This window comes from Sus scrofa, chromosome 5 (genome assembly GCF_054392235.1).
Source record: "Sus scrofa isolate SSC_HxYL_T2T_F1_AM1 chromosome 5, Sscrofa_HxYL_maternal_Yorkshire_Landrace_v2.0, whole genome shotgun sequence".
Lineage (NCBI taxonomy): Eukaryota > Metazoa > Chordata > Mammalia > Artiodactyla > Suidae > Sus > Sus scrofa.
The window spans coordinates 22,904,646-22,931,080 of NC_139387.1; the positions used below are offsets into that span (position 1 = coordinate 22,904,646).

At 35.2% G+C, this 26,435-nt stretch overlaps 3 protein-coding genes across 4 annotated transcripts in view; 2 read left to right on the forward strand and 1 right to left on the reverse strand.

The window, feature by feature from the left end:
• The window catches only part of LOC146403204 (uncharacterized), a 732,844-nt gene that overhangs the window by 274,512 nt on the left and 431,897 nt on the right, over nt 1-26,435 (forward strand). The window lies entirely within an intron of this gene.
• Nucleotides 7,858-11,790, reverse strand: LOC146403206 (olfactory receptor 6C3-like). Its single transcript, XM_084955857.1, has one exon. It carries the CDS (start codon nt 11,187-11,189, stop codon nt 10,251-10,253), a length of 939 nt encoding a protein of 312 aa, XP_084811983.1. The 5' UTR covers nt 11,190-11,790; the 3' UTR covers nt 7,858-10,250.
• Nucleotides 23,196-24,167, forward strand: LOC100153519 (olfactory receptor 6C6-like). The gene has a single exon (XM_001927137.3). It carries the CDS (start codon nt 23,196-23,198, stop codon nt 24,165-24,167), a length of 972 nt encoding a protein of 323 aa, XP_001927172.3.

The following is a 26,435-nucleotide window of genomic DNA, read 5'->3' on the forward strand; positions in this document are numbered from 1 at the left end:
CCTTCCAAGCTCAGTTAGTGGACAAAACAAACCTCTTTGAGAATAGCCACTCCCAAGGGTGGGCCAGTGAGCCCCTAGGGAACTCAAGGAAAGAAACAAAGACTGGCCCACAGCTGATGTGCATATCGAAGGAGTGATTCTTGTAAGCCCAGGCTTTTACTTCTTCCCAAAGAAACTGGTTTTCTGTAAATCTTCTGTAAAACTGGTTTTCTATAAATCTTTTCTTCCTACTACCTTCCCTTTGTTGCAAAACTCCTGTATCCTAGCTTCCCCCCTCACCTCTTCAAAGTGATTTCTCAGGGCTACCTAAAATGCTATCCCCTGGGGTTAAGTCCTAATTTCACCCCAAATAGAACTTAACTCTCAACTTTCAGGTTGTGCATTTTTTTTAAGTCAATATTTCCAACATCCCTTACTCACACTCCAATCTTTTTTTCTAAAAGATTTAGGTACTTGAGAGACAAATATATTTTTATGAAACCACCAGAATTAAGCTTGAATCCTCGAGGCCCTCTAGTAGCCTGGAAGGTGTGCCAACCAGGCTGATCTGGGAATGTTGTTAGGGGAAAGAAAAATGTTATTCCCAAGAATGATCTAGATGGAAGCTTGAATTTTTAAAATAGGACTGTAGAACTCCCCACCTCCTCTATCCTGCTTATTACCCAGGAGGAAGATACATGGAGAGAATTCCTTGATGGGAACAGTGGGATTCCCTGACCACACTTCCTTACCTGGGTGTGTGGATCAGGAAAAGATGAGAGAGATCAAGACATGGACACTGACTTTTGCTGAGTAGCTTGCACAGTAAATGTCAAACTGCAGATGTCCTGGAGGGCTGAATACTTGTCAGAGATTAGGCTAGAGCTTCCCTGAGTTCCAGGGGCAGATTCAGATGGTTACTAATTAGGGAAATGAGGGAATGCAGAAGCAAAGGAAAGGTAGTCAAGACACATAGTGTAGAGAAAGGGCAGCGCCTTCAGAGGATGTGCACAGAAATCTAATACCTCTGAGTTTTTCTTCAGGTGCTGGGTTCCCACCCAGGTGGAGGATGGTAACACAATCATGTGGACACAATCCTGTGGACCCCAGACTGGTTGTGAAAGGGCTGGAATAGGCACAGGTAGATGTAGAAGTCCCAATAAAGGATCCTAGAGAGGAAAACTTAGGGGACATTGGGAGATCACTATAAATTAATAAATTGCTCAAAAAAGCCATCACAACAGGGCACCCTTGCTTGACTAGTGGAGGTGTGAGAATTGCCTCAGGTCATTGGTTGGGGGTGGGATGAGGCCTCATTCAGATTCAGACCAAGGGCAGGAGTTTGAGGACCACCCTTCTGCTGATTTGAATACACACCTTACAGGGTACTAAGGAGAAGCTACTAGTCCTAGAAAGGAAGAGGCAGTCTTTCCAACCCCCACTTCCCTTGATTGCTAGAACTGTAGCCCACGAGATTGAATCCTTGGGGCAGAGCCTCCTTGCCTGCCCTCTTGCATCTCTCATCAGTGTCCTACCTAAATAAATCTATTTCTTGCCTATCACTTTGTCTCTTGCTGAATTCCTTCTGCACAGAGGCCTAAAGAACCTGAGCGTCTTTAAGTCCAGACATCGGGTGAGTGATTCTAGTTTAAAACATGGGTTCAAGTCCCAATCTGGGTTTTGGCCGGTTTCGAGTCCCGGCACATGGGTTCAAGTACCAATCTGAGTTTAGGCTGGGTTTGAGTCCTGGCATGTGGATTCAAGTCTCAATCTGGGTTCTGGCTAGGTTTCAGGCCCTTAGTGCAGTCAGTTTCAGTTGGAGCCAGGCTGAGGTTCCTAGAACACCACCCTTACCTCACCACCAAGCAATCAGAAGAAAATTATACACCCTGCAGACTGCCCCAGATATATATGCATTTAAAATTCTTCTCTGAGACCCACAGGGAGTTAGTACATATAAAGCATGAGCCACCTGTTTTCCTTCCTTGACTTTTTTTTTTTTTTACTGAAGTATAGTTGATTTGCAATGTTGTGTTAATTTCTGATGTTCATCAAAGTGATTCAGTGATACATATACACATATCCATTCTTTTTCAGATTATTAGTGTTTTTTTTTTGTAAAATTATTTTCCATGAGTCTTGCAATATACCTTTCTCTGCTCCAAAACTGACTTTTCAGTTTGCTTGACTTCACTGTGTGTTGAGCATAGGAACTTGGTTTGGACAATAACCTTGGTTTCCAATGATGAATGAATGGATAAAGAAAATGGGATATATATGTATGTGTGTGTGTGTGTGCATATGTGTATATATACACACATATATATAATGCCATTAAACAAGTTAAATCTTGGCATCTGTGATAACATGGGGTATTTGTGTATATTGTGAAATCATCACCACCATAAGTATAGTTAACATCCTTCATAGTTATAAATTTTTTTCTTGTGATGAAGACTCTTAAAATCTACTCTCTTAGCAACTTTCAAATATGCAAGATAGTATTATTACCTCTATTCCCTATGTTGTACATTGCATCCTTATGATTTAATTATTTATAACTGGAAGTGTATAACATTTGACACCTTAACCCATTTTGCCTGACAAGCACCAATCTGTTTCCTATATCTATGAACTTGCTTTTTTTCATTTCTTTTCTTTTGTTTTCTTTTATTTTTCTTCTTCTTCTTCTTTTTTTTTCTTTAGAGTCCACATACAGCAGACATCATAGGGTATTTGCCTTTCTCTGATATATTTCACTAAGCATAATGCCCTCAAGGTCCTTCCCTGCTGCCACAAATTCCAAGACTTTGTCCATTTTTAATGGCTGAATAACATTTCATAATTTTTGGTAACCTGTGTGTTCACTTTCATTTAGTTCAAAATTTTAAAATTTTCTTTTGAGATTTCTCTTTGTTCCATGTGTTATTTAGAGATGTTTAATCTTCATGCACCTGGGATTTTCCAATTCCCTTTCTGTCATTCTGTCTAATTTAACCCCATTGCTGTCTGAGAGCAGACCTTATATGATTTACATTCTTCAAAATTTCTTGAGATGTGTTTTATGGCCCCAAATGTGGTCTGTCCTGAAAAGTGTTCGCTGTTGTTGAGTTCATGTTTGTCGCTACTGATTTTTTGGTCTGCTGGATTGGTTCATTTAGAGATGAGCTTTGATCTCCCAACTATGATAGTGAATTTATCTATTTCTCCTTGACTGTCTTTCATTTTTTTTCCTTCCTGTAGTTTGATGCCCTGTTATGAGGTACATGCTCATTTAGAACTCTTATAAATTCATGGAGAAATGACCCCTTCATCATTATGTAATGCTCTTCTTTATCAATGATTATTCCTTTGTTTGAAGTCTGATCAGACTGCATTTAATACAGCCACTCCTGATTTCTTTGATTAGTGGTAGCATGATATATTTTTCTCCATCCATTAACTTTTTGTCTATATGTGTTTTTATATAAATTAATTTCTTGTATGAAACAAGAAATGGATTGTATATTTGATTCACTCTGACAATTGACAAGAGACCAGCTCAGCAGGTTGGGGCTGAAGAACAGGTGCCGTGAAACTTAAGGAAAAAAGTTAACATAAAACAAGACACAGAGACATTTATCTTAAGTAAAGGTGGGAACTGGGGGACTCAAGGTCTCAGAGACTAAGAATGCCTCCTCAAGAAACCACACTGCTTTTATTGTGTTCTTTAGGATTACATCAAGTGAGGAAGGAGCTATAGGTGCAGGATATAGTTTTTTTTTATTATTTTATAAGTTCTTTTATTATTTTAAAAGTCACATTGCTGGTAGATGGTTAAGCTTTTACTCTGACCTTTAGGCATTTAACAATCATTAGCATTTAAGGAAGCTTGGCGTCAGCTGTCTATGCATAGCATTCCAGAGAATCATCACTGTGCTTCTGCAAAGGGCGTGCCTATCTGTGGCAACCCAGCGTGCCTAGGTTTGCACCTTGGTTCTCTTTGCTAATTCATATTCTGCTAACTACAGCTCATAAACCACTTGGGGCCATGAGGTTCCTCTTTCTCTTATTCTTTAGAGGACATATCATGCTTGTACAAACAGCGTGCCTGTCTGCACAGGTCCTGTGTGCCTAGACCAACATATTATGTCCTCATTCAGCTGACCCTATGAATAACTTATGCGTTTAGGTCTTTGTTCTTAAGCTTAAGTCATTTACCAGCACTGTGACTGTTTTTCAAGCAGGAAGATGGGTAAAGTAAAGCTGGACAAGATGGAGTTTTCAGCAAAGAGGCTAAGAAAATATTGTAGAAACGTGTCTTGCGACAATATATGTATATGATATTATCACCATTACCAATGTGATACTGGAGTCACTGGAGCAGAAATGAATCCCACCCTTTGAATGAGATGAGTGTCTGAGCAGATCTGCGCCAGGGGAGTTGTGTCACAGTGGAAATGACCAACTATGTTGGAAACACAGAAATCAAGCTGTAGGCCGAAGGGGAGAGGTACAAAGACAGTTAAGAACCCAGCAATCCAAGAACAGAAGGCAAGCCAAATGCAGGTTTTACTATGCATCATGGTTGTGTAATGCAGGGGCTTAACAGATGGCAACACAGCAATCATTGTACATTGCTGCCAGCAAGTAACATTCAGATCTAAGAAGGAAGATTTGGAGTTCCCATCATGGCGCAGTGGAAATGAATCTGACTAGGAACCATGAGGTTGCGGGTTTCATCCCTTGCCTCTCACAGTGGGTTAAGGATCTGGCATTGCTGGTGTAGGTTGCAGATGAGGGTCGGATCTGGCGTTGCTATGGCCCTGGCGTAGGCTGGTGGCTGTAGCTCCGATTAGACCCCTAGCCTAGGAACCTCCGTATGCCATTGGTGCGGCCCTAAAAGGACAAAAAAGACAAAAAATAAATAAATAAAAAATAATAAGAAGAAGGAATATTAAAAAATGCTGGAGCAACACATCTGCTATAGGAGATAGTTTTGTCCCCAGTTGCCATCATAACTGGTAATTGAGGGATGTGTATACTAGTAAAGTAAATTTCTAAGAAGGAAAAATTCTGAAAGAAAAAATACATGGATGTTTGAGGTGAGGATCTACTGGGGTGAATTTGATGATGATCGAATTGCCAGTGATGCTTAGTAGGTAAGTGAGAAGTAGAAAGATAAATAATACAACTTTCAATTGTGGGAGATCCATCTTTGTGCAGCAGAAAGGAATCTGACTAGGAACCAGGATGTTGTAGGTTCAGTCCCTGGCCTCGCTCAGTGGGGTAAGGATCTGCCTTTGCCATGAGCTGTGGTGTAGGTTGCAGACGTGGCTCGGATCTGGTGTTTCTGTGGCTCTGGTGTAGGCTGGTGGCTACAGCTCCAATGAGACCCCTAGCCTGGGAACCTCAATATGCCGCGGGTGTGGCCCTAAAAGGACAAAAGACAAAAAAAAAAAAAAAAAAAAAAAAAAACTTTTAATTGTTGATCATCAGTTAAACCTGCCAAAATAAACACTGTCACTTTTGTATTACTGTCCTCTAAAAGAGGACATCTAAAGAGCACAATAAAAGCAGTGTGGTTTCTTGAGGCAGGGCGCTCTTTGTCCCTGAGACCTTGAGTCCCCGGCTCCCACCTTTACTTAAGATAAATGTCTCTGTGTCTTGTTTTATGTTAACTATTTTTCCTTCAGCCCAAGTGGCACCCAACTTGCCAGGGCCAGCTCAGCAGGATGGGGCTGAAGAACAGGTGCTGTGGAACTTAAGGAAAAATAGTTAACATAAAACAAGACACAGAGACATTTATCTTAAGTAAAGGTGGGAGCCGGGGGAGACTCAAGGTCCCAGGGACCAAGAGCGCCCTGCCTCAAGAAACAACACTGCTTTTATTCTGAGATCAAGTGAGGAGTGGCTATGGGTGGATGATACAGGGTTTGTTTACTATTGTATAAGTCCTTTTACTATTTAAAAAGCCACTTAGGTGGTAAAAGGTTAAGCTCTTACTCTGACCTCTAGGCACATAACAGTTCTTAAGCTTAAGTCACTTATGCCTTTAGGTCTTTGCTCTTAAGCTTAAGTCATTTATCAGCACTGCCGACTGTTTTTCCAAGAAGGAAGATGGGATAAAGTAAGACAAGAAGATGGGATAAAGTAAAGAAAGACAAGATGGAGTTTTCAAGGAAACATGTCTTGCAACAAAAATACCCAGTGCAATTTCCAGGGATCTTCTAGTGATAAAGGGAGTTTTTATCTTCTTCAGTTTATTCTGACTCTTGAAATGTAGATGTGATGGCAAGTCATTTGGAGCCATGAGTATGATCAATTACAGTAGGAAGTGCTAGTAAACAAGATAGAACTAATCCAGATTCCTGGTACCCCTGTAGACCAAGCCAACAAGGAAACACAATGATTTTGTGGATGTTTTGTCATACTAGCCTGAACATTTAAGTGAGAGAGACATAAATTATTTTTTGTTTAAACCATTGCGATATTTGTATTCCTCATACTCTAGCAAATCTGTTAGAAAAACCTGTTTCCTTTGACTGATGCGTTGTATTTATTTAATTTCTCTCCTATGGTCCCTGTGTCTTCTTTCATGATCCCTTATGCTGCTTCTGATTATTGGCTAAGTATTCCTTGAACTCAGTATCAATTTTTTAAATCATTAAATAATTTACTTCTTTATTGAAATTATTCATTCGAATTATTGACAAACTGTAAGGTAAATACATGTTTATTCTTGGGTGTCTTTCTGTTTCTGTGATTTTCATGGATTTTGGCCTATCTCCTGTGATGATTATGAAATTTTTTTTTACTGGATATTCAAAACTGTATGCAAATGTTCAAGGTGCTGGTTGATGATTAATTCTACAAATATAATTTAATTTATCCTAGTACAGGTTAAAGCACAAAAGCTTAACCAAAATGGAATGAATATGCGTTTCATGCTATGGGAGTAATGATGGATTCATTGTACTTCTGCTTGGAGTATATGATTTCAGTGCTGTGAACTAAAAGTCTAGGTACTGACCCAGGATCTTCCACTTTGGCAAATCATAACTGTCGAATTTTGTCCTCAGACACTAGGAAACAGCAGGGATTTCTTGAGATTCTTCATCAGTAGGTGCTGCTTTGCACTTGTGGTTTCTGGTTTGTTTGCTTGAACTTGGGATTTATCAAATATGTTTAGGGAGAAAATAAAAGGATGGGAAAAAATTGATCACTTATTCCTTAAGAAATTGTTTAGTCTGTGGTCACAGTGGTTATCAGAGGTTTAGGAATATAGACCATTGTGGATAAGATTATTAGGAAGAAGAAATTTTAGAAGAAAAAAATACATGAACATCTTGAGGAAGGGATTCAGCTGGACAAAGAGGAAGAGTTCTCCATCATGCTCAACATTGTTCTGACAAAACAGAAACAAGGAAAAAACCAATTTTCTGAAAGTTTCATCTGTCAGGCCAAGCTGAATGAACTCTATCTCCAATAACTGGTTCTTATCCCCTTTTATGAATTTTAGCAAAACTACGCAATAAAGATCATTAGTTTTTTAACTGACAGACAAAGGAAAACACTTTTTCAGAGTCCTGCTCAGGAGCACATATTTTTTCTGCCTAAGTATCACATGATATTTAAAGTCCCGTAACAAACTGATTTACAGATCAGGATATCCTAAGATTTCTCTCCTCTTTGATAACTTGAATGGTTCCTATTTGCTACAGTTTGTCTCATTGTTTTCAGTTTAATTCCTACAATACGAATATTTTAAAGAGTAAAAGCATATGTCTTTTGAATTATGCTTTCTAATGATATTGAAGAAAAAAATAATTGAAATAAATTCTAAATGTTAGTGCCAACTAGCTTTCAGTTAGTTGTTCCAAAATCTTCCCCTCAAAAACAGATGTTTAAGTCCAGTTTTATAGCTACAAATGTTGTAGTTTCACTGCTTCATATTCCCATCTAGTTCTGAATTTAATTTATAATCCCTGAAGTGCTCATTTCTTTTACCCTATAGAAAAACCTCATTCATTTATTATTTTTAAATTATTATTCTTTTAGCTAAACATATTGCTATACCCACTTACTTAATTTATATTTAGTCCAAGAAATGAGTCAATGCTTTCTAAAATCTATGTTATATATGGCAATAAATATAAATATAGGAAAGCTAAAGAAAACACAAATAAAAATTGTTAATTTTCTCTTCCTCATAATATGTAAGGGGGTATGCATCTCTTGTAATTTATAATTCCTCCAGCACATCTATTGATGTCAAACTACAGTAGTAGGTCTGATTCAACAAATGATTTTCAAAGCAGATTAGGTATTTGTTGAAATTATTTTGCTTGTCAATTCTTCATGAGGCAGTGGTCTTAGATAACTTTTTATGATCTTAACTGTATTATTTTTTGAAATATCTTCCTTGCTTTTAAGTCTTTTAATTCTACATTTTCTTTACACTTGAAGATTTATTTTGACATTTAAATACTGGCTATATTTACCAGATGAATTTTTAAAATATATATTCTAGCAGAATTATGCTGGTAGTTAAAATTAATGAAACTGTTGAGTCCTGTATTTATCCATAGGATTATACATACTACTTTTACACTATTATTCAACTCCAAGTCCCAGTTTAGCTTCTGTTAGGGATAATTTTAATTTTATTAATTAATCCATTTTTCTTGATCCATCCTCATATATGATTTTTTCCTCTTTTACTAATCATTACTACTAGTAACCTTTAATTCATCATGACATTATTCATTACTTCTCAACCGGTGGACTGGAAAACCAAGTTTCCTGAGTTTGCATTTTCACAATTTTATTTTCTAGTTCGGTATCTTTCAAAATGATCTTGTTCTTACTGGGTTACTTTTTGCTCTTATGCATAAGAATAATAACAATTATAATATCACATCATTGTTTCCAGAATTATATATAAAACACCTACTAGTACCTGTAATTTAGTGAGTAGTACACAAAATGGAGATCTTATTTTAATACCATGTTATTCAGCTTCCCTCACCAGAGTAGAGAGGCTGAAAGCATTTCAGGGTAAAGCATTTCTGCATTTCCAGTGGAATACGGCTTAAGAAATACGTTGTACCTGTGTTAAGAAGATGTGTCACTTGTTCAAGAAATAATTTTTAGAAACAGCGCTATGATACTACCTGGAAATTCAAATTCAGAGACCATTTTATTATATACCATCTGAAGGGATACGTCACAGCCTAACCAAGGTGGCAGAGAAGACGGATGATGTACATTCATGTGCTTGGGAGTGGAAAGAGTGGGAATGGGGACGTTTTAATTTAGAAGTGCTAGACCCTTATTCAGGTGGTAGAACATCCTCTGTGGTAAGTAGTAGATAACAGTCATTTACAAATCTATAAGTAAAGCATTTCAAGATAGTTCCATGACAGATGAGTGATTTAACTTAGTATTTTTTTTAAGCAAACTCATCCTGATTCAAACATAACAGAATCAAAACTACAGAGAATATTGAGAACATCTTAGGTTTTATTTGTATAAAATTATCTCCAATATGATATATATATATTTTTTCACATTCTGTGCTCCTAAAATTCTGGTCAAGCACAGAAATTGTTTTGATGTCCTGCATTTCAAAATTTCTTAAGGGAAATTTTAGATAATTCTGCTATTTGGGTCCCTTGGTAGGGGATTTAGCTATATATCTTTATGTCCATGTCTAGAACATTCAGAAAAGAATAAAAACATTTTATTAGCATTGTTTTCCTTAATCCAACATGTATACTCACTCTCCAGCTAGCCTCAGAAGGATCTCAAGCAGTTGAAGAGAGTGTTTATTGGGCATAACTATTCCCAAAACTCAGTAACTATTGAATTTTATTACTAATTTTAAAAATAAACCAATAAAAAATGAAGTTTCATGTGTAATTGAAATACTTGTAAATGTTGATTCTGAAATAGACACTAAACAACTAGTTTATATGGACAGTAATATAACAATCATTTTTTAAAGGTAAATATTTTCTAATTTGAACATCAACACTAACAACTAATCTCTACTAAAATTTTCTTTCATTTCATTAGAGTATACACCAATAAATTATTAGTATTACAAAAATATAAATGAATATTAGTCTTAAGTAAGTAGTAACTACATACAAATAAAGGATGGCAATAACATTTACATTCCATGCTACATTAGATATAATTTGAATGAAAAAGGGGAGAGGCTTAAAACAAACTTATTAATAGAGAGTGCTTTGTTCATTTCCTTTACACATAGCGCAAAAGCATATTCACTTGTTTAAGAAAGAAGCAACCCTATGTATCATATTCATAAAAGCTTTTTTCACTTGTTGGTTCCGTAAACTGTAGATGAAAGGGTTCAAAAGTGGTGCTACAGAGGTATTGAGTAGTGCAATTCCCTTGGAAAAAGATATTCTTTGTTTGACTGAAGGTTTAACATAAATGAAGATGCAGCTGCCATAAGAAAGGGATATCACAATCATGTGAGAAGAACACGTTGAAAAAGCTTTTTTTCTCTGATTACTTGAGGGGAGTTTTAGAATTGTTAATACAATATAGGTATATGATATTATCACCACTGCAAGCGTGACCACAAGTGTCACCACAGCTGAGACGAATCCCATGGTCTCAATGAGATGTGTGTCTGAGCAGGAGATCTGCAGGAGGGCAGTTATGTCACACCCAAAATGATCAACAATGTTGGAAGCACAAAAGTCAAGCTTTAGAACTAGGAGGAGAGGTACAAAGATGGTAAAGAACCCAGCAAGCCAACAACTGAGGACAAGCTGAATGCAGATTTTACTGTTCATGATGGCTGTGTAATGCAGGGGCTTACAGATGGCAACATAGCGGTCATAGGACATTGCTGCCAGCAAGTAAAATTCAGATGCTCCAAGAAGGAAGGCAAAAAACAGCTGAATAATACAGTTGTTATAGGAAATGGTTTGGTCCCCAGTTACCATCATTACAAGACATTTAGGGATGCATGTAGTAGTAAAGGATATTTCCAAGAAGGAAAAGTTCTGAAGGAAAAAATACATGGGGGTCTTGAGGTGAATATCCACCAGGGTGAGTAGGATAATGATCAGATTTCCAGTGATGCTTAGCAAGTAGGTGAGAAGAAGGAAGATAAATAATGCAACTTTCAGTTGTGGGTCATCCGTCAAACCTGCTAGAATAAACATGGTCACTCTTGTATGGTTTTCCATTACTTTCCTCTATTTTTCCAGGTCTATGTAAGGAAAAAAAAAAAAGGAAGGAAAAAGAAAAGAAGATAACAATGATCCCAATGAAAAATAACAGTGATTACCAGTGTTTGAGGCTGTTAGCAAAGTGATATTTCAAATAGAACAATAGAATGCTCATGCATATTTCAAAGTTGTTTATGCCATGAAGACCAAGAGTTTGCATTTCCAGAGTATCTGGACAGAGAATTCAATCTTTAGTTTGCAATTCTACCACAAAATAACCTATATGAGAGTATTGATTGTTGATTGTGAATAAACTGAAGTATATATGGAGGGACTTGTAAAGAATAGAAAATACTCTTTTCTATATTTGATATTGTACAAGATGGGATGAATGCCACTTCCCTTTCAATTTAGAGGTTTGTGGGTTTGATCCCTGGCCTCACTCAGTGGGTTAAGGATCCAGCGTTGCCCTGAGCTGTGGTGTAGGTCGCAGACATGGCTTGGATTCCACGTTGCTGTGGCTCCAGCATGGTCCTGCAGCTACATCTCCGATTAGACCCCTAGCCTCGGTACCTCCATATGCTGCTACAGGTGTGGCCCTAAAAGGACAAAAAAAAAAAAAAAAGAGGTTTGTGTAATAAAAGTAAAATGGTACCCATTATGACAAGGACATTAGCTCATGTTCTGCATTTAATTGACATATGCACCTCTAGGTATCATCAATAAAAACGGCTAGTGCACTGTCACCATTTTACTTAGCTAATCAAACTCAAATGTCTGAATGTGTCATTTACGTTCATGGCTAATGAGATGCAACCTCAGAGAAGGGAATGTGAGATGTCAGTAATGTTTTTTTTGTTTTTTTCCCTAATTATTAGTAATTCCATTCCCTTGATCTCTGTTACCAACCCCCACACTTTCTACTTTGTAACCTGAAACAAAATCAGCAGGAACATTATGATCATTTCAGTACGTGTTAGAAGAATGATTCTGAGAGTATACCAGGTAAATAGGGTGAAGATGAGAATACAGGACATTAAAGTATACAATATGTGTTCAGGAAATTGGATGAGGTGTGAGAAGTAGAAAGGAAACAATATGAAGAAGAATCTTATAAAAACCTAGGCAGGTATGAGTGATTTTTAGAGATAGGATAGCGAATTTGAGGAAAATATTTAAAATAGATTAAAATATATACATAAGTTTAATTTTTAAATTAAAATTGGTAAATCAGTAAGAAAAAAGTTGTAATTTAATTCGAAAAATTAGCAAATAAAAATAAGTAGAGACTGTTGGTCAATGTATTTTCCATATAACTGCTTCTATCCTTTCCACTTAGCATTTTCAACTTTGTCTAAAACACAAACTGAACAGCTGAACAATTTTGAGACCAGCATGGCCTAAGAGATGAAGAGTGACTATTTGGTAAATTTTAAACACATAGTGAATCTCAAAAGTGTTGACGAAATTTTAGGAGGCATACATGTCCCTGTCATAGGAATATTCAAATGTGTAGTAAACATGTGATTCAAGAACTATTAACTATTTTCAGTATTGGGTGTGTATTACACAGGACAGTCCTATTGTTCAGATTTGTATGGCTAGAGATTGGAGATCAGGATGAAGTTTGAAAGAATTTATTTCCAAAGTTGTCTTCCTAAAAGTGAATCATTTTACAAAAATAATTTTACACAAATATTTCTTTCATAAAAAAGATTAATGATATCTCCAAGGAAATTTTGTTTCCTCAGTATCTTCATCACCAAACCCCAAAAAATGTCTAAGGTTTGTGATGCACACTAGCTAAGACAATGTTTTCTGTACTGAGAATATCCAGGTTATTATTTCTAGTCTCTAAAACATACATTAGTATTGAACTAAATGTTGTCTCCAGTAATATCCAGAGATGTTGACAGGGGGGTGCTAAAATAAGAAAATGAGAAATGAGATTAGCTGTCAAAGTCATGTAGTTAATGATGTACATAGACAGATATGGGCAAAAGAAATGGCTATTATTCTTAACATCTATTTTACATTCGCATAACTATGAAGCAATCTATTATAAATGTTTTTTTTCATTTACACAAATGTCTCAATATCACCAATTAAGAATGCATATATCTAGGAGATCCCATCATGGTTCAGTGGTTAACAAATCCAACTAGGAACCATGAAGGTGCGGGTTCGATCCCTGGCCTTGCTCAGTGGGTTAAGGGTCCGGCATTGCTGTGAGCTGTGGTGTAGGTCACAGACACGGCTCGAATCCCACATTGCTGTGGCTGTGGCTGTGGCGTAGGCCGGCGGCTACAGCTCCGATTAGACCCCTAGCCGTGGGAGTGGCCCAAGAAAAGGCAAAAAGAAAAAAAAAAAAAAAAAAAAAAAAGGCGTATATCTAGAATGCAAATATCTAAAGACCTAAGTAAAAATTTTTACTATGTCAAATTACTTCATGTCTTAATTCAACAATTTCAGAGGTTCCACTGTGGCACAGCAGGTTAGTTGTCTCTGTGGTGCTGTGGGTTCAATCTTCTGCCTGGCAAAGTGGGTTAAGCATCCAGTGTTGCTGCAGCTGTGGCATAGGCCACTGCTGCAGCTCAGATTTGATCCCTGAACCCAGGACCGTCCATATGCCATGGGTGGCCTGAGAAAGGAAAAAACAAAACAAAACAAAACACAAGTACACACACCAACTCTTCTAAACACACACTATAAAAAATTTACAAAATTCACATTATAAAATGAATAGAAGTCATGTCTGTGAATGCAGTGATGTTTACTTGTGTTAGATATTGTAGATGTCATAAAAATTTTAACAGGCGAAGTTATTCAGTAATAAATTATGATTGTATTCCACGTATCTTCTTTCACGGTTTTCCTTAAATCAGTATTTCAAAGCTTAGAGAAAAGGAGGTTAATATATTATGGTAAAAAGAGAACAAAGGTAGATGAAAAACATATCTAATAGGAAATATGATCTTTAAATTTTAGACATACCAAGTCTCTTCATCTTTTTGAGTCCTAAATCAGTCTTCAAAAAATACTTAAAAGACATATATACATATTTCTTCAGAAAAAAATCATCTCTGCCTTAATATTTAACTCCTTTTTATTTACCATACTGAACACAACACATCGATATTTCATACCTCTCTGAATGGATTTCAGTCTCTCAATTTATCATTTTTTTTCTCATCTATTTTTGACAACTTTGTAAATGATTTATACTTAGAATTTTTTTTCAGATTTTTTGACTAGTGTGTTACATTTCCCCATTACTATCATTTAATTTTTATGTATTGAATACATATCTAAGAATTACCCACTATGACATATGAAGTTACTCAACACTTAATTGCATGGAGTATTTATGCTTTCTGCGCCCTGAAGGAAAATATCTAACAATAATGAAAAACTCTCAGGAGGGTATGACATCTAAGAACCCCAATCCCAAAGGATCAAAAATGAATATTTTACCCTGATTTTCCTCCCTGGAACTGAAGAATTTTAAAAGTTAAAATATATGTTGAAAAATTTGCTTTACTTCTGCCTCCAGAGACCTCAGTCTAGATTTCTCTAACATCTGTATGCTCTCCACATCTTAGGTTTTAAAATCCCAAACGTATAGATAAACATTTGGAAACAAAAAAGAAAAAATTATTTTAGTTAGTAATGAAAAGTGACACAGAGATGGAGAAATTTGTTTGTCATAGAAAATATTGTACATCAAGGTAAATACAACATGTTAATACCACATACACACCTAACATTTCATGTCCTATATAACTTCAGTTTCTTTTCTGAAAGCTTGTCTTTTCTCCAAATAGTCTTTGTGATAGTTTCTACTTGTTCTTAGGCCAAACTCATAATAACTAAACATTCTCCACTTCTAAATTAATAGAATTCTTACCATCTCTCTATATAGCTAGCTTTCCTTTCAGTTTGTTGTGGCCATGTGACTAAATTCTCCAAAGAATGTAAATGGAGATACCCCAGTGCAGCTTCCATGGTTTTCCTCTGATAAAAGAGATTTCCATCCCCTTGCTCTTTATACCTGCTCACGGTTGAAATGCAGATCTGATGGCACACCTTTTTGAACCATGCATTTGACCAGTTGGTGTCGGAATGGCAAATAAACAAGATAGGACACATCCAAGTTCCTGACACCATTGTAGGCCATGCCAACAGAAATACACAAATATTTTACATGAGTTTCAACATTTCAGTCTGAACAATTAAGATAAAAATATAAATGTATCAAATGATTAGAAAGAGAAACAGAAACAGTGTCTGTTTGCAGAACAGAAACAGACTCACAGACTTTGAAAACTTATTTTTACCCAAGGAGACAGGTGTGTGTGTTGGGGGTGGTGGTGCATGAACTGGGGGTTTGGGATTGGCAGAGGCATATAATCTATATGAGAAAAGAATCCAAAAGAGAATGCATGTGTGTACATGTATAACTGAATCACTTTGTTCTATACCAGAAGTTATCACAACATGGTAAATCAACTATACTTAAATAAAATGTTTAAAAATGAAAAAACATTACCCAACCAGACATTTAAAAATATATACTAACTGGAGAGACAGAATCAAGACAGCAGAGTAGGAGGAAGTGGAGTGCACGTCTTCCCACAGACACATCAGGAATATGTCCAAAATGCAAAAATTCTCACAAGGACACCTTCTGAACACTGGCAGAAAAACTCAAAGACCTGCATAAAATATGTTTGAAAAACACTATCTAAAAGAGCAGAATGACATATATCCAGGGAGAAAAATACATGTAGTATGTCAGTGACAAGAAAATTTAACAGGTTTCTGTACAACTAGTTAATGAACTGGATCTCAAAAGATAGGTTTCGTGAATACGATTTCAGGAATATTATCTTTTAAAAGTATTGATTACAATTTTGCTTCATCGTTTATATGTCTTCTTTTTCTATTTTGAGAAAGTGTGTCAAATGATCCAGGAGCAGTATCTAAATTTAGCAATTTTATATTTCACAGAATGTGAAAAAAATTTGGAACAACTTATTGAGACAATCTTATACAAGTAAAACCTAAGATGCTCTCAACATTCTCTTAAGTTTCGATTCTGTTATGTGGGTTAAAAAACATACTCTCCAAGTTAAACCCCTTATTTATCATGGAGCTATCCTGAAATGCTTTACTTATAGATTTTTAAATGTCTGTTATCTACCATACTTAACACAGAAGATGTACTACATCTCTTAGTAACGGTCTAGCACTTATAAATTAAAACTTCCCCATTCCCACTCTTCCCACTCCCAGGCAGATTAATATTATATCATCATCTGTATTCTCTGCCACCTTGGTTAGTCTGTGACATATCCCCTCACATGATGTCTAGTAGAACTACAACCATTGACCTCTGAAATTGAATACCCAGGTAGTATTGTGGTGCTGTTTCTAAAAATTATTTCTTGAAAAAGTGACACATCTTCTTAACACAGGTACAACTTATTTCTTAAGTGATCTTCTACCTAAAATGCTGAAATGCTTTACCTTGAAATGTTTTCAGCCTCTCTACTCTGGTGAGGGATGCTGAACAAAAAACATGATATTAAAATTAAGATTTCCATTTTGTTGATTACTCACTAAATTACAGGTACTGGTAGGTGTTTCATATATAATTCTGGAAACAACACTATGATATAATAGTTTTTATTATCATTTTAATAAGGAGAAAATGATAGTTCAGAAAGGATCATTTTGAAAGATACAGAGCTAAAAAAAAAATTGTGAAAATGCAAACTCAGGAAACCTGAGTTCCCAGTGCACCACTTGAGGAGTAATGAATTATGGGATGATTTGTAAAAGATTATTGGTAGTAATGATTAGAAGTAATGATTATTAAGAGGAGAAAAATAATACAGGGAGGTGGATCAAGAAAAACAGGGAAATGAAGAACATTAAAATTCTTCCTAACAGATACTAAAATGGAGACCTTTAAGAAACCAATTAATTAATTACATCATAAAATGCTAGATATAGGGTACCTATAATAGAAAATGAGAGAGTTAATAATATGAAAGTAGTATGGGTAGATATATGGATAAGTACAGAACTCAACAATTTTCAACATTTTTAACATCTAGGATTATTCTGTTGGACATATTTTTAAGAAGTATCTATATGACTAAATCTACACAGTTTAGAAATGACCAAACAATTGTAAAAAAATAACTCCTAAAAAGTTGAAAATAATGTATATTTTTCCAAAATAACATTAATATTGTAAGAAATTACTGAAGACCACTGCCTCATGGGAAAGTGACCAGTATAGTAATGGCAACCAATACCTGACCCTGGTTTTGAAAATCACTTGGATATGCTGATCTCTTTTTTTTTTTTTTTTTTGTCTTTTGTCTTTCGTCTTTTTAGGGCTGCACCCACAGCATATGGAGGTTCCCAGGCTAGGGCTCTAATCGGAGCTGTAGCTGCTGGCCTACGCTAGAGCCACAGCAATGCCAGATTTGAGCCCAGTCTGTGACCTACTCCACAGCTCATGGCAACGCTGGATCCTTAACCCACTGAGCGAGGCCAGGGATTGAACCCGCAACCTTGTGGATACTAGTCAGATTCATTTCCCTTGCGCCACAACGGGAACTCCCTGATCTACCTCTTATGGTTCCTACAGCAATAAATGAGCTGAAGGAATTATAAATGGTACACATATCCCCCCATGTATCATAAGGAAGATGATAAAGGAAAGTAATTTTTTTTGTTGTTGTTGCTGCATGGCATATGGAGTTCCTAGACCAGGGATCAGATCCGAGGTGCAGCATCCAACTAAGCTGCAGCAATGCTGGATGCATTGTGCCTGGTGGAGGATGGAACCCACATCCCAGAACTCCCAAATTGCTGCTGATCTTGTTGCACCCGTGGGAGCTCCTAAAGGAAAATAATTTTGATTTCTGTTTTACTAAGCTTTCCTATACTTCTGTCTTTATATATAATAGATTTTAAAAGCATAAACTCATTACTTGGATTAAAGATCAAATAATAATATAAATATGTTTGCAGATTGATAGATTTAGTAAAAAGTAGAAGACTGATTACAAATATTAAATATATGACATTTACTATGTTGAACAGAAATAAATGCCTTTGAGTTTATAAGTTAAATTCAGAACCTGGGTGGAAAAATGAAATGTAGATATAACATTTTGTAGCTCTAACAGGAGCCTAAGAGTCTATTATTGAAGGGAAGTCTATAGAAGATGGGTTATAATTGACACGTTTAGAATATATTTCACCTACTTTTTCTTATTAGCATTAGAAATTGTAATTCACATGATGAATGTGCTCTTTAAAATATTCATACAGTAAGTAAGGTGTCAAATTAGAAACATTCAGGTAAGTTGTGTTTTGGCAAATAGCAACTACACAAGTTGCTAAAGAGTAGCTATTTCTTAGGGTATGATGATCTCTTAGCTATCATGTGACATTTTCTGCAAGGAAAAAATATTCTCTCATGGTTGGGATTTCACAATGGTGTCTTTCTTTGGTTGTTAGCCTTAAAAAAATGGCTACTGTTATTGTAATCATCTTTACAGTGTAGTTTTGCTAACATTCATAAAATAGAAATAAGGGCCAATCATGAAGATACAGTTCATTTGGCTTAAACCTACAGATTAAACTTTACTGCAAGGTGTTATTTTCCTATTTCTATTTCACAAGTAGAAAGGGGAGCATGATGGAGAACTTATCCTCTTTATGGTGCTAAATCTCTAAGTAAAATTTTTAATGTATTTTTCCTCCAAAACTTCTTTTATGGAAATCTCATTCACACTGATCTATATTGCTAAATTCCTGATGACTATTGTGACCAAAGACTAAACAATTTCCTATAGTGTAAGTAGTGAGTTTTTCCCATGTTGGGGGGAGTTACAGAATTTCCTGTTGCTATGCCCTATGACTATTTCGTTGTGGTTGGCAAACCATTTTGTCAACCACAATAGAATAGTGGTTGGCACTACTGGCAACCAGTATTACTTGGTCATTATGCACAGCAAATTGTGCTGCCCACTTGTACTCCCCTCATGGGATTAATCTTTCCATATAGTTTGAACCTAGATCAAAATTAATTTGCTGGTGTTTGGATATCCAATTATTTTGGAAGTATTTGCCAAACACAGTGCTATACCACTGAATAAGTGGAAAATACCTCTGTGAGATAGAAAGCAGTGAATTATAGAAACCCCAGTGAAGGCAGAAGACAGATCTTTACAATAGAAATATAATTGCTATATCTCTAGTTGGATTATCAGGCTGAATTGAGACTTGTTCTTCATTATTCTTTTGTGAATCTTATCAAATCTACATAGGAAAAGAAGACTAAAAGTTGAACATGAGAGAGATATATAGATATATATGAATATGATATAACAATATAAATTAAAATATATATTAACCTATATATGTATAAATATATGACCCTACTTACAAATTTGCATAAATGAATATAAATTAATCTAAATGAATACATAAAATATATATTAAATAAAGTATATTTTAACTATATACTTAGGTAAACACATATCTCTGGGCAAAAGTTCTCTCCAATCTGAAATTGTCAATGAATCATAATTACAATCAATTCTAAAATCTTTCCCATCCATTCCTTCTCTTCATCATAATATTCTAAGTATTCTTCAGAAGCGTTTCTCTGGAACCTGAGTGTTTTTCGTTAATGTGCATTTCTGAGCATCCCTCCCAGGTGGACTCTACTCTACATATATTATTTAAATAAAAGAATATCAGTTATTTTATATGCATGTTCCTATTTTATCATTTTTATTTCACCTGTGCAATGCATTGAGTTGGTTTGTCTTTGTAGAATAAGTATTAGGACAATTTTAAAAAAAGATTGGAGTTCTGGTGGCTCATCAGGTTAAGGATCTGGCATTGTCACTGCAGTGGCCGGCATGCCTGCTCTGGTGTGGGTTTGATCCCTGGCCCAGGAACTTCCGCTGCCACAAGTGCAGCTAAAAATAAAAACAAAATAAAACAAAACAAAACAACACAGACTACGAGTTCCATTATAATTCTTGTGATGGTCAATGACTAAAGCAACATTTGTTTCCAGTAATCAAAAATTCTACTTGTAATAGTTTTGAAATCTTCTCTGCACTGAGATTACACCATTATTACAATCAATTTTCTTGACTGGCTTTGCTCTACTCAAATGGATACTCATTTTCCAGTACACAAAGCAAAATATTACAAAATGGAACACTTCAAGGAAAAATATTGTGTCATTTTACTTCAATTAAAGTAAAAATAAAGCACTATTTTTCTTTACATCTTCTATATTCTTTATAGACTATTGAATACCTCAGAAATTGTAATTTCCCTGCTTTTCTACATATAAGATTTCTATTTACTTCCATGTTGCACTAACCCCCTTCGTGTTAAATGTGTTAGTCTCTTTCATTATGCGCATTAAATATTTCTTTGATTTTTCGAAATCACTTATGACATCGTTCTGGGATACTTTCACTTCAGCTTTTGTTTAAAGTAGATTACAATGGTGTCTTTCCATTTGCAATAATTCGTTCTTTTGGAACTCTGATCCCCAGAGAAGAGATTTTTTTTTTCTTGTGTTTTATTTCAGTAGATCCCTTGGGCATGTAGTAATTAAAAAATAATAAAACTACAGCATTTTTATAAGCGCACGAAAGGCAATGCGGAATGTCTTTCTTGGAATAGTTGCTTATCTCTCATTATATAGTGCTCTGATGTAATTTTCAGTAGTTGCCTTTTATTTTGTGTTATTTCAGTTTACTTTGAAGAATAACTGTTTTGAGGTTTGGAATGGCAGCCAATGTAGGAACAAAATTTCACAAAATGCAATTTATGCAGTGCCGAAGATGGAAGTGTACTGAAGGTTGTAGTCTACTAAGGCTATTGGCACCTGATTTCTGAGTACAAAGTGAGTATGGATATGTGGAAGGAATGTGGAAAATCTTTACTAAAACAAATATATGCACATTGTCTCTTCCCATGAAAATCACTGATAATAAATAAACATTCAGGTTAAATAAAAACTATGATTGTAAAAGAGTAAAATCAAAATTTGTTATGTTAACTTACATCTCTTCCATGAACACATAGGGAATCAAGAGATCCAACAGATCCAAGAAGGTTAAGTCAACTATAATTTTAACAGGTTCAGAATCTGAAATTAAGTCAAATGCACAGTCAGTCAAATTCAGGGAGTTACGTTTGATTATGGAATTTTTAAGTTTAAAAATTTTATAATGATAGCATCATTTTATGGTTTGTGTATTAATAGGTGTTATAATCTATTTTATGTACACATGGTTGTATCTAATTTTCACTTTCTTTGAATCTCTTTATGAATTAAACATTGTCCTGGATAAAGTGATGTGAAGAAAATACTGGCAATTCTTCTCTAAAATCTGAGTCAATGTATTCTAGAACAGTTTCTTAGTCCCACATGGTAAGAGATATTGTATGGCTAAATATTAAAACACACCTCTTCAAATCAGATAAAAGGCAAAGATCGGAGTGATTGCAAGGATATAAATAAATATTGCTATAATAAACGCTTGTGACCACTTAGTAGCTGAAGACCAAATGTCTTTAGTTGCCATTAAAAACACTAAAGCTATTCACTAATATCTGCTTTGGAAAATCACATGAAGCAATGAAGACTTAGTTTTTCTTTCAAGTAAGATAAAAATTAATAAGTAGACAAGGTAGTACCATTAATAATGCAAGTGTAACACAATGCATCTAACAAAGATTGATTTAGTAAATCACTTCTTTTAATGCATATAATGAGAGAGACTAACACATTTAACATGAAGAGGGTTAGTACAACATGGAAGTAAATAGAAATCTTATATGTAGAAAAGTAGGGAAATTACAACTACTGAGGTATTCAAAAGTTTTATAGAGAATATGGAAATGTAAGTAAAACATCAGCCTAAATATGTATTCAAATAGAGGAATACATCTCAAAAGATTAATTGAAGTAAAAATGACACAGTGTTTTTCCTTGAAGTGTTCCATTTTGTAATGTTTTGCTTTATTTGCCACATATACTGGAAAATGAGTATCCATTTGAGTAGAGCAAAGCCAGTCAAGAAAATTGATTGTAATAATGGTGTAATCTCAGTGCAGAGAAGATTTCAAAACTATTACAAGTAGAATTTTTGATTACTGGAAACAAATGTTGCTTTAGTCATTGACCATCACAAGAATTATAATGGAACTCGTAGTCTGTGTTGTTTTGTTTTGTTTTATTTTGTTTTTATTTTTAGCTGCACTTGTGGCAGCGGAAGTTCCTGGGCCAGGGATCAAACCCACACCAGAGCAGGCATGCCGGCCACTGCAGTGACAATGCCAGATCCTTAACCTGATGAGCCACCAGAACTCCAATCTTTTTTTAAAATTGTCCTAATACTTATTCTACAAAGACAAACCAACTCAATGCATTGCACAGGTGAAATAAAAATGATAAAATAGGAACATGCATATAAAATAACTGATATTCTTTTATTTAAATAATATATGTAGAGTAGAGTCCACCTGGGAGGGATGCTCAGAAATGCATATTAATGAAAAACAACTTCCAGAGGAAATATTGTGAAGAATATTAGAATATTATGATGAAGAGAACTAATGGATAAGAAAGAATTTAGAATTGATTGTAGATGTAATTATCATTCATTGACAATTTCAGATTGGAGAAACCATTTTCCCAGAGATATATATTTACATAAGTATATAGTTAAATATAGATTTAGTTAATATATATTTATTTTATATGAATTTGTTTAGATTAATTTATATACACTTAGGCAAATGTATGTATTTACTAAAATCCCTATGTATTTATACATATATAGGTTAATATATGTTAATTTATATTGTTACATTCTATTCATATATATGTATATATATGTTTCATGTTCAACTTTTAGTCTTCTTTTCCTATGTAGATTTGATAAGATTCACAAAAGAGTAATGAAGAACCGATCAATCGAAATAGAGTTCATTCTCCTAGGATTGACAGATGACCCACAATTGCAAATTGTGATTTTCCTGTTTCTATTTGTCAATTACACATTGAGCCTCATGGGAAACGTAATCATTATTCTCCTCACCCTGCTGGATCCTCGCCTCAAGACACCAATGTATTTCTTTCTTCGTAATTTCTCATTTTTGGAAATCATATTCACAACAGTATGTATTCCCAGATTCCTGGTAACCATTGTGACTAAAGAAAAAACCATTTCATATAATAATTGTGTAGCTCAATTGTTTTTTACTCTTTTACTGGGAGTTACAGAGTTTTACCTTCTGGCTGCCATGTCCTATGACCGCTATGTTGCCATCTGCAAACCGTTGCATTACCCCATCCTCATGAATAGCAAAGTGTGCTATCAGCTTGTCTTCAGCTCTTGGGTAACTGGATTCTTAATTATATTCCCCCCATTGGTGATGGGACTCAGGCTGGACTTCTGTGCTTCCAGAGTAATTGACCACTTTATGTGCGAAACTTCTCCTATCCTACAAATCTCCTGCACAGATACTCGAGTCCTAGAACTGATGTCTTTTATCTTAGCTGTGGTGACACTTGTGGTCACATTGATATTAGTGATTCTTTCTTACACTTACATCATCAAGAACATTCTGAAATTCCCTTCCACACAGCAAAGGACCAAAGCTTTTTCCACCTGTACTTCCCACATGATTGTTGTCTCCCTGACATATGGTAGTTGTATCTTTATGTATATGAAACCCTCTGCAAGAGAAAGGGTAACTGTATCCAAAGGTGTAGCTTTGCTGTACACTTCCGTTGCCCCTTTACTAAATCCCTTCATTTACACCCTAAGGAACCAGCAGGTGAAAGAAGTCTTCTGGGATATGTTACAAAAGATGTATTTCCCCAAAAAAACTATTATAAAAAGGCCAAAAATAATAACCTTACCATAAAAGCAAACCAAAAATGTTTCGTGCATTTCTTCTGATCATGTTTTTCTGCCTCATTGCTTATCTCATGGAGGAGATGCTCTTGAAGAATCTTTTAGCTCAGCTTCCTCTTTACATTTTATTTTCCCTAATGACTATTTTTCACCCTGTTCTAATAACTTACTCCCTCAACCCATATTTCAGTTTTTAAATAATAACTCCCTATTGAATCTCTGTTTCTAGAAACTATGATTTGAATAAAATATGCCTTTTTAAATATACCTTGCTGTAAGTAATTTGTTAGCAACTAATTATCATATATTTATTGTGTATCTATCTTTTTGCAGACATTATGAGGGCCCAATGCTTACTTTAAGAAGCTTGCATTGCCTAAATAAATCAAAATCATAACCTCGACACTGCTATGCAGTATATAATGAGTGTCGAAGTAAAGGTCAACAAAAATATCCTGGGGCGTATAGGATGGCGTCTCTGATTTTGGGGGTCAGGGAGACGTGTTCAAAGCTTCACCACACCGTCTGGGACACTGCCCAGGATATCTAAACTTTTATGCCTCCGTTTCTTCACATGTAAAGTAGAAATACAACTCACACCTTAAAGTTCAGTAAATATATGCTATTAGAAATGCTTAGCACTCTGTAGAAGAAAACAGTTAATTTGAACTCTTCAAAAACATGCTGCCACTAATACTTCATATGGTTTTAAGAAGAGGTAATAACATGGAAGGACCTGTGTGCCAGAATAGCATTTTGGACTCAAATTTGATATATCAGTAATTTTAAGAGTTTTGTGTGTAACCAACCCTTAGGGAGTCTGATAAATGTAATTTTAAGTTATCACTTCTAATGTGCCCAAGACATTATGTCTAGGAAGTCATTCATTTATCATATGTTTTATACATACCCAGGTCTTTATTTGATGTACTTATCTTTATTTCATACTTAAAAAAAGGGAAGAAAAAGAGAGAGAGAATCATTGAAAGTACATGTGAGGTATGAGTTTTAACATTCATGTTTCCTGTTTGGGGAAGGTTATTCTTGGAAAATAATACTGATTATGAATAATGTTAGAGTCAAGAGTATAAATGAGGGAGCTGTTGCTTTCAGCTCTTGTGAAATATTGAAGTTTGGTATATAAATGTGACATTGGGCCTCCAACATGAGATCTTTAGGAAAAAAAAGAATGAAAGCTTTTTTAAAAAACTTTAGATTGTGGGGATAGTGGTGTGGGAGGAATATTACTCCTTCTTATCCACTCCCCATTTCCACACTCACCACACATACACTGAATAATTTTTAAGGAAACATTTTGTAATTATCTCATGAAAGTTTTAGGTCACACAGAAATTGCCAAAAAATGCATGTATAGCCTCAAAGGACCAAATTTTTCAATCAAATGGAGAATCAAGGTGAACTAAAAAAGAGATATTTTGTATCTTTCATTGAAATAATTATTATCGGTTGCATTTCTGGCTTAAAACATATAAACCATGGCTTAGATTCTAATTTTTAAAAAAAAAATTGTTCACAGTTCCTTAAGTCATCCACTCATCCGATAGGAAAATAATGTGTTACCAATTTTTCCCTCAACCTCCCATCACTCCTGTTGCTCAGAGACCCTAATCCCCTCAAATGCCATGGGTTCCTGGGGTCCTGTTTTGACAAATAATAAATACCTGTATGGATGAAAAAACCTTAGAAATATTGGTGTGTGTGTGTGTGTGTGTGGTGTTCACCTGTAAGTAAATTTCTTCTCAAAAAGGCCAAAACAAAGAAAAATAGTATTTTATCTTATCTGTTTGGGAGTTGTGCCAATGATTTTTTTAAACAGAAACTATATTATAACTGTTACTTTATGGTTCTTTAGTATTTTGTTAAGTAATATAATAATCAGATTTGCCTGTCCCTAAGCCGCAAATAATGGAAGTTTCTCTTCATTAAGACAGAGCCCTCACTGTTCAGAATGTGACATGTGAGTGCTGATGTTCTCATAGCCCAGGTCCTCCACCCACTTTCCCAGTAACCCTTTCAGAAGCTCTATCAAGGAGTATTTTTTAGTTAAACCTTTTTGAAGAATTATATTCTCATGTTATTGGGAAGCTTACTCCTTACTTAACACTCTCCGCTGGACAACCTAGGACTGTGTTCCAAGTGGAGAAGCAGGCATGCAGGTGATACTGGTCAGTCATTAATTTGACATTATCCATTTTATTCTAAACCCAGAGTAATTCTAAGAATTAAATTTTGCTCTTAAAGACGATTATCACATTTT

Coding starts and splice junctions, on each gene's coding strand:
- LOC146403206 (XM_084955857.1), bottom strand. CDS start 11,189: ATGGAAAACCATACAAGAGTGACCATGTTTATTCTAGCAGGTTTGACG.
- LOC100153519 (XM_001927137.3), top strand. CDS start 23,196: ATGAAGAACCGATCAATCGAAATAGAGTTCATTCTCCTAGGATTGACA.